This window comes from Eleutherodactylus coqui, chromosome 4, assembly GCF_035609145.1.
Source record: "Eleutherodactylus coqui strain aEleCoq1 chromosome 4, aEleCoq1.hap1, whole genome shotgun sequence".
NCBI lineage: Eukaryota > Metazoa > Chordata > Amphibia > Anura > Eleutherodactylidae > Eleutherodactylus > Eleutherodactylus coqui.
Window position 1 is genome coordinate 275,312,200 of NC_089840.1, and position 9,397 is coordinate 275,321,596.

The 9,397-nt window shown below is 42.6% G+C and overlaps 1 protein-coding gene across 1 annotated transcript; it reads right to left on the minus strand.

Annotated features, from left to right (window-relative positions):
• Nucleotides 1–999: 999 nt before the first annotated feature.
• On the minus strand, nucleotides 1,000–5,349 carry LOC136624431 (uncharacterized). Its single transcript, XM_066598410.1, has 2 exons — nucleotides 5,277–5,349; nucleotides 1,000–2,152 (listed from the first exon to the last, which is right to left on the minus strand). Coding segments are annotated over exons 1-2 (1,119 nt in total). The 5' UTR covers nucleotides 5,279–5,349; the 3' UTR covers nucleotides 1,000–1,035.
• Between the last annotated feature and the right edge of the window lie 4,048 nt (nucleotides 5,350–9,397).

Sequence of the window (9,397 nt, forward strand, 5' to 3'; positions counted from 1 at the left end):
TGCATAACAAGCAGCCGCCTGCATCATCAGAGCGCGTCTGGTGCCTTGATAGTGTTTATCGGCGCCTGATGACGTCAGTGCAGCGTCAAGGGATCTAGTGTATCATGTGACTAAGTCACATGACCGCACTGCGTGTGCGGCAGAGCGAGATGCCGGGACGTAATTACATCAAACATGCGATGTCAAACGGACCTTCCTGACTACATCGAAAACCCGTCACAGAAGGAGGGGAATCGATGGTATAGGTTCCTGAAGCCAGTGTCGTCAAAGAAGGAAAGTGACAGTTTGCTGAATTTAGTACTGCATATCTCAGAAAGAGACTATTACTCAGTTCAGAGTTATGGATTTATGCCAAAATAACATTTTTTTTTTTTTTTTTCGGAATGTGAGTACCTATTTGAATATCAATCAATAGGAATATTCAATAGACTCCATTGTAGTTAGTCTAGGGGAAAATGAATATGATGCCAATAAAGATACTGGAGTGTATCATTTCCTGTGATATTTATTATGTGTGTAGAGCTGTCTTTTAATGTGCATGAATCCCCAATGGTGATGGAATCACCTAAATGATCGATATTCCTAGAGGGGACTGCATTTATCATTAGTAATACAGCCAAAATCACTTTATGATGAGAAATCAAATCCCTTTACGTTAACGGGATCTCATAGGGATAATTCCAACTACGGTCTAGACGAAGGCATGGTTACGTATCTTAGAATTGAACAACAAGATAAGTATTACGCATGATTACATGACTACCAATTGTAGTTTGAACAAAGAGGTAAGTATTATCTATCAGCATCCCATAAATAATGAATAGACAAAGTAACTTTTTTAGAGCGAAGAGTTGAGGAGGCAAGGGGGAGCCACCGACGGGGGAGGGGGGGGGGGGATTTTTACAGAAGTAGACTTGATGGAATACAGATGATTAAGCCCTGATGGTTATTACTATAGGCCATCAATAACAGTGTCCGATATTCATATACATTAATTACACTCCATTAATTTGGGGATGCACCTGAGGGGATTTGTCACTTAATAAAACAATTAAACGAGAGGATTTCATTGAGGCCTTGTGGGTGGACGGATTTGAGCCTGAAAATCCACTCTGTTTCCTTTTGCAAAAGCCTCTTGTCCGTGTCTCCTCGTCTGCCGTAGGATCTAATTTTTTCGAGGCCTTGAAACTTGAGTTGTGAAATGTCGCCCTGATGGACTGATCGCATATGGTTGGACAACGGGGTTGCTTCCTTTCTATTGATATTCCCAAGATGTCCCTGGATCCTTCTCCGTAGCTGCTGTGTTGTCTTTCCGATGTAATTTTTTGGACAAGTACATGTAGCCATATATATCACATTATTGCTTTTGCAATTGATGTAATCTCGGATCTCAAATGTCTTGTTTCTAACCGCACTTCTAAATGAGGAACTTCTTAGGATGGATTCGCACACTGAGCAATCTCCACAAGGAAATGTTCCTTTGATCTCCTTCCTACCAAGCCACATCGTTTCTGGTTGGCGAGGGGATAGGTGGCTATGAACTAACCTGTCCCTCAAGTTTCTTCCTCGACGGAATGTTATAGACGGCGTATTTGTAATGAAGTCTCGGATGTCCTCGTCATCCCTCAGGATGCCCCAATATCGTTGTAATACATCCCTGATTGACTTTGCACCTGTGTCATAGGTCCCTATGATCCGGATGGTTTGGGAGGTGTCCTTTTCCTTTGGGACAAGTAGTTCTGTTCTATTCATGTCTCGGGCATGGTAGAAGGCCTCATCTATCAGATCCTTGGGGTAGTCTCTCTGGAGGAACCTGTTTCCCAGACTTCGACTTTCAGATATAAAGTCTTCTGTATTGGAACAGTTCCTCCTAATCCTAAGGAATTGGCCTTTTGGAATGCCGCGTCGGAGAGGTACTGGATGAAAACTTTTCCAGGATAACAGATTGTTGGTAGCTGTCTTTTTCCTGAATAAGGTAGTATTTAAACTCCCGTCAGTAGTTTTTCTAATTTTGATATCCAAAAATGATATTTCCTCTGTTTGTATATCAGACGTCAGCCTAAGGCCCAAGTTGTTGATGTTTAACTGGTCTACAAATCTATTAAAGGAGATTTCATCATCTGTCCATAAAATCAGGATGTCATCTATATACCTGAGCCACAACAAAATCTTCTCTGTCCATTGATGATTGGCCTCAGAGAATACCAGTTTTTCCTCCCACCAGCCCAGGTACAGGTTTGCGAACAGTTTAGACACCGCAAGTTGGCTTACAGAAGCCAGTACAGTGTTTTCCGATAAAGAATTCAACCCTCAGTCACATTACACATCTATTAGAAATTCATTTAAACATCTTACCTCAGTCTACCGAGAATACACTAGGTCCTGGTGGGAGATACAAGGGTTAACAAAATACCTCGAACATCAGATCGTCCCAAGAGGTCTACGATCACCTATATTACCTCCTTTGAGATGCCGCAACCCGGAGTTTTTAAAAAAATGGGAGAAAGAGATGACTGACGGATCTTTAAAGTTGATCAGACTCCTTTTGGAAGAGGAGAAATCCACGTTTGAAAAAAATACACGCCTCCTAACGGAAGCCATTGTAAAAACTAAAACCTTCTCCTCTGACACCGAATATCAGCAGAAAGAAAAACTCCTATAACAAATATTGAAAACTATACTGCATTCATTAAGGAAAGGAAACACTATCAATTTGCGAGGGATTTGAGCGACTTTAAAGAAGGGAGAGCCTATGGGGAGAAACATAAGTCAGACACTGACATTAGTTCATCTGATTGTGAACAGAGTGACTTTGACACTGTCAGGAGAAATCGTGTAGGTCCTGGAAATAGGAGAGGACCAGGGAGACCAAGACAAGGAGGAAGGAGTAGAAAATCCCCTGAAAAAGGTTTTTTAGGCCAACCTTTTGGTCAATACCTCCTCCGAGGTCGGAAAGAACAGAACCAATAGAGCCTAGTCCACCTGAGATCATACGGACTAACTCTGTACCCCACCGGTCCCCTGTGCTCCCCCAAATGGCAGGGGAAATTGAATATATAGTTACCCAGACCACTAATCCAGAATCAATATACAGCCATCCTGAGAGTGACAAGATGCAAATTGTAAATTTGTCACAACGCCACCTCACATCTGAGGAAACACGCGTTTTGGAGAGGGGGCTGTTCTTCGTCCCCACGACCCACTACAATGAGTTCGTGTGGACGAAGGACATCTCCCTCTTCCTGCGCAAATTGCGCTGGAAAAAATTCTTCGCAACACAGAATAAGAAAAAGGTCAAGGAATTGGGCTTAGAAGTCAGTGACCTCCCTAGCTTGGAACTTTTAGAGAGTCTTGAATCTGAGAGTCTAGCAAAACCTGATATAGGCCCACTCACAGATCTTAGACCAATAAGCAACTCAAATCCCCCCCCAGTATATGCACCTCTGATTGATGTTTTTGAGAAAATGGTATTGGCTGACTTGACAAAACACCCCCTCAAAGTCTCAAAACATTCTAATATGTCTGCCTCGCAATTACGCGCTTTAAACTCACTTGAATCTGATCCTGAAATCATTATAAAACCCTCCGATAAGGGGGGTAATATTGTCATTATGAATCGGACAGATTATATAAAAATGTGCAAGAACTTGCTGGGAGATAAAAACACCTATCAGATCCTTGGGTATGATCCATCAATATCCTATCAAAAGTCTCTGGAAAAAATACTAACTGACGGTCTACAAACAAAGGTCATAAATGACAAGGAGCACAAATTTATGCTGCCTCGCCACCCTCGAATTGCCACGTTTTATTCCCTACCTAAGATCCACAAGGGGTTAAACCCAGTCAAGGGTCGCCCAATTGTATCTGGTATTGAGTCAGTGACACAGAACGCAAGTGTATACCTAGACAAAGTCCTTAGAGAATTTGTAACATCTCTCCCGTCATATGTGAGAGACACCATGGATGTTCTCAGACATCTTGACGGAATACAGGTAGAGTCTCACGTACGGACTGGCAAGCCTCGACGTTGAGGCTCTATATAGCTCAATCCCCCACAAAGAGGGCGTTAAAGCAGTGGAATTTTATTTACATCAACGTGGAACACAATTCGAGGAACATAATATCTTCACGGCGAATCTACTAAAATTTATACTGACACACAATTTCTTCCTGTTCAACGGCCAGTACTTCCACCAGCTCAGGGGTACAGCTATGGGGACCCCGTGTGCCCCCACCTATGCAAACCTGTACCTGGGCTGGTGGGAGGAAAAACTGGTATTCTCTGAGGCCAATCATCAATAGACAGAGAAGATTTTGTTGTGGCTCAGGTATATAGATGACATCCTGATTTTATGGACAGATGATGAAATCTCCTTTAATAGATTTGTAGACCAGTTAAACATCAACAACTTGGGCCTTAGGCTGACTCTGATATACAAACAGAGGAAATATCATTTTTGGATATCAAAATTAGAAAAACTACTGACGGGAGTTTAAATACTACCTTATTCAGGAAAAAGACAGCTACCAACAATCTGTTATCCTGGAAAAGTTTTCATCCAGTACCTCTCCGACGCGGCCCAAAAGGCCAATTCCTTAGGATTAGGAGGAACTGTTCCAATACAGAAGACTTTATATCTGAAAGTCGAAGTCTGGGAAACAGGTTCCTCCAGAGAGACTACCCCAAGGATCTGATAGATGAGGCCTTCTACCATGCCCGAGACATGAATAGAACAGAACTACTTGTCCCAAAGGAAAAGGACACCTCCCAAACCATCCGGATCATAGGGACCTATGACACAGGTGCAAAGTCAATTAGGGATGTATTACAACGATATTGGGGCATCCTGAGGGATGACGAGGACATCCGAGACTTCATTACAAATACGCCGTCTATAACATTCCGTCGAGGAAGAAACTTGAGGGACAGGTTAGTTCATAGCCACCTATCCCCTCGCCAACCAGAAACGATGTGGCTTGGTAGGAAGGAGATCAAAGGAACATTTCCTTGTGGAGATTGCTCAGTGTGCGAATCCATCCTAAGAAGTTCCTCATTTAGAAGTCCGGTTACAAACAAGACATTTGAGATCCGAGATTACATCAATTGCAAAAGCAATAATGTGATATATATGGCTACATGTACTTGTCCAAAAAATTACATCGGAAAGACAACACAGCAGCTACGGAGAAGGATCCAGGGACATCTTGGGAATATCAATAGAAAGGAAGCAACCCCGTTGTCCAACCATATGCGATCAGTCCATCAGGGCGACATTTCACAACTCAAGTTTCAAGGCCTCGAAAAAATTAGATCCTACGGCAGACGAGGAGACACGGACAAGAGGCTTTTGCAAAAGGAAACAGAGTGGATTTTCAGGCTCAAATCCGTCCACCCACGAGGCCTCAATGAAATCCTCTCGTTTAATTGTTTTATTAAGTGACAAATCCCCTCAGGTGCATCCCCAAATTAATGGAGTGTAATTAATGTATATGAATATCGGACACTGTTATTGATGGCCTATAGTAATAACCATCAGGGCTTAATCATCTGTATTCCATCAAGTCTACTTCTGTAAAAATCCCCCCCCCCTCCCCCGTCGGTGGCTCCCCCTTGCCTCCTCAACTCTTCGCTCTAAAAAAGTTACTTTGTCTATTCATTATTTATGGGATGCTGATAGATAATACTTACCTCTTTGTTCAAACTACAATTGGTAGTCATGTAATCATGCGTAATACTTATCTTGTTGTTCAATTCTAAGATACGTAACCATGCCTTCGTCTAGACCGTAGTTGGAATTATCCCTACGAGATCCCGTTAACGTAAAGGGATTTGATTTCTCATCATAAAGTGATTTTGGCTGTATTACTAATGATAAATGCAGTCCCCTCTAGGAATATCGATCATTTAGGTGATTCCATCACCATTGGGGATTCATGCACATTAAAAGACAGCTCTACACACATAATAAATATCACAGGAAATGATACACTCCAGTATCTTTATTGGCATCATATTCATTTCCCCCTAGACTAACTACAATGGAGTCTATTGAATATTCCTATTGATTGATATTCAAATAGGTACTCACATTCCGAAAAAAAAAAAAAAAAATGTTATTTTGGCATAAATCCATAACTCTGAACTGAGTAATAGTCTCTTTCTGAGATATGCAGTACTAAATTCAGCAAACTGTCACTTTCCTTCTTTGACGACACTGGCTTCAGGAACCTATACCATCGATTCCCCTCCTTCTGTGACGGGTTTTCGATGTAGTCAGGAAGGTCCGTTTGACATCGCATGTTTGATGTAATTACGTCCCGGCATCTCGCTCTGCCGCACACGCAGTGCGGTCATGTGACTTAGTCACATGATACACTAGATCCCTTGACGCTGCACTGACGTCATCAGGCGCCGATAAACACTATCAAGGCACCAGACGGGCTCTGATGATGCAGGCGGCTGCTTGTTATGCATCGGAGATTTAGTACACGCAATCTGACAGTAAACAGAGTGGAGGCGTGTATTACCTAGCGTGACCATATAAAGCATGGACCCAATAGGAGATCCGATGGGGAGCTATGAGGTAGCATTCATTTGTCTTGGGAAAATAGTAAACAAGGGGAGTATACCACTAAAGCGCATGGCTAATTATGCATAAACCCGTGATTGGTGGCTGCCAAACGAGGTGGGTGGGGTTACAAGCTATATAAGATGAGACATCAGTGGATGCATTCAGATGGCCACCTACCCACCATCAGGGCAGGAGGCTATATAACGCTCTCTCTCTGTTCAACCTTTAGCCTAAACAGAAACGCTGTTCATTCAGCTTCTATACTCTGAATATGGGCACCTAGATAAGAGTGCCTGTATCAACTGAGATTTAGATTAAGGGGTATTATCCTCTTCTTATGCTGAACTTTGCAAGTGATATACTTTATTATCAAGGCAACTTGGGCAGCTAAGTTAACCCTTGCTTGCAAAGGGCTACTTTAATAACTTGTCTGGCTGGTTACCATATACCAGGAGACGAGCCATACAATCGATATCACTTTCACTAAGTGAGGGAGTTACTATCACTATCTAGTATCGCATTCTTTAATCTCTCATTAATATAAAACCAGGCGATACTAGCTAGTGTTTGCGGTTCACTCAAAGATCAACTGGTTATTTCAATCTTTTTTGATGGTATCAGTTATATGTCTGTTGGGTATATATACAGACAGACATATTTATGTTTATCAGACTATTGACCATAAGGTTCTTGAAAAGTCACAGGTCCGACAGAAATGCATCGAACCCTATACCTTATATTTTGAACTGATCTAGTCATTGATCGATTAAATAATTCCATAAGTTGAACCAATAAAGCAATGAAAAGAAAATCTACAGTGCTCGGAAAAGTAAATAGATTGGTATGAGATAGGGTGATAGGACATAACCATAAATCACTACATCTAAGTCACCCCAGCTATATATGTGGAATAAGCAAAAATATCCACTCTTTACACCTGGAGATTCATGCAGCAATATTGTATATTAATCTAGCTGCGATTTGAAATCTCCCGTGGACGGCTGCATTCTGTCCCACACGAGCACGTACATGTGTGTTTCTATCCGTTGTCTTGTCTTTTGTCTTTTCATCGGTTGATGATTAAGCCCAACGTGTGTATGTTTTTTAGAATGTACAAATAAAATATTAGTTTTTAAGGGATCTTCTGTGAATTGGGCTTTTACGTAAATTAGTTCCCTCTGCCTCTGTGAATTCTCCAAACAAGTAATTACAATCTGTATAAAAACACCTTATACAATGTCTAATGATCTGGCTTCATATATATATATATATATATTAGGCAGTTAAAGGGTGATATTGTGGATGGAGTATATCTCCCTCCCAGGCTCTTAGTCCTTAGGAAGCTCAGCTGTAGGCACTGACCCCATTACTGGGGCATAATAGGCTGCAGCTCCCAAGGAGTCAGTGCTGACAGCCTGAGGAGGAAACCCTCTGAGCACCCTGCGTGGGGCAGCATTTTCATCTGTTATACTGCATGGACTTTTGTGTTGCTGTCTTGTTGCCTGGAGCATACTATAAAAATAAAGACTGAAGTAAGTTTTTATGCACTTTTGAGTCCAGTGTTTCGTTGCCGCCCCCACCACCTGGAGAACATTGTTACTATATATATATAAATCTGAAAGGATAATTTTACATAGGAATTCAAATAAAATAATTTCATCTGAAGAAACATCATACTAAACCATTATAATACATACATTCTACAATTTTCTTCTATTAAAATCATTTCTTAAGAACATGAATTTAAAAAATGCAATAGATTACTTTTATTATACAGACAAGTAGCTAACAATGCTTCTTCTCTAATGTACAACTTTTAGTTTTACTTCATATACGGAGTTGTGTCTTTATTAGAGATGAGCGAGCACCAAAATGCTTGGGTGCTCGTTACTCGGGACGAAATTATCGCGATGCTCGAGGGTTCGTTTCGAGTAACGAACCCCATTGAAGTCAATGGGCGACCCGAGCATTTTTGTATATCGCCGATGCTCGCTAAGGTTTTCATTTGTGAAAATCTGGGCAATTCGAGAAAGTGATGGGAACGACACAGCAACGGATAGGGCAGGCGAGGGGCTACATGTTGGGCTGCATCTCAAGTTCCCAGGTCCCACTATTAAGCCACAATAGCGGCAAGAGTGCCCCCCCCCTCCCAACAACTTTTACTTCTGAAAAGCCCTCATTAGCAATGCATACCTTAGCTAAGCACCACACTACCTCCAACAAAGCACAATCACTGCCTGCATGACACTCCGCTGCCACTTCTCCTGGGTTACATGCTGCCCAACCCCCCCCCCCCCCGCACGACCCAGTGTCCACAGCGCACACCAAAGTGTCCCTGCGCAGCCTTCAGTTACACTCATGCCACACCACCCTCATGTCTATTTATAAGTGCGTCTGCCATGAGGAGGAACCGCAGGCAACCACAGCAGAGGGTTGGCACGGCTAGGCAGCGACCCTCTTTAAAAGGGGCAGGGCGATAGCCCACAATGCTGTACAGAAGCAATGAGAAATATAATCCTGTGCCACCGCCATCAGGAGCTGCACACGTGGGCATAGCAATGGGGAACCTATGTGCCACACACTATTCATTCTGTCAAGGTGTCTGCATGCCCCAGTCAGACCGCGGTTTTTTATAAATAGTCACAGGCAGGTACAACTCCGCAATGGGAATTCCGTGTGCACCCACAGCATGGGTGGCTCCCTGGAACCCACTGGCTGTACATAAATGTATCCCATTGCAGTGTCCATCACAGCTGAGGTAACGTCCGATTAAATGCAGGTGGGCTTCGGCCCACACTGCATGCCCCAGTCAGACTGGGGTT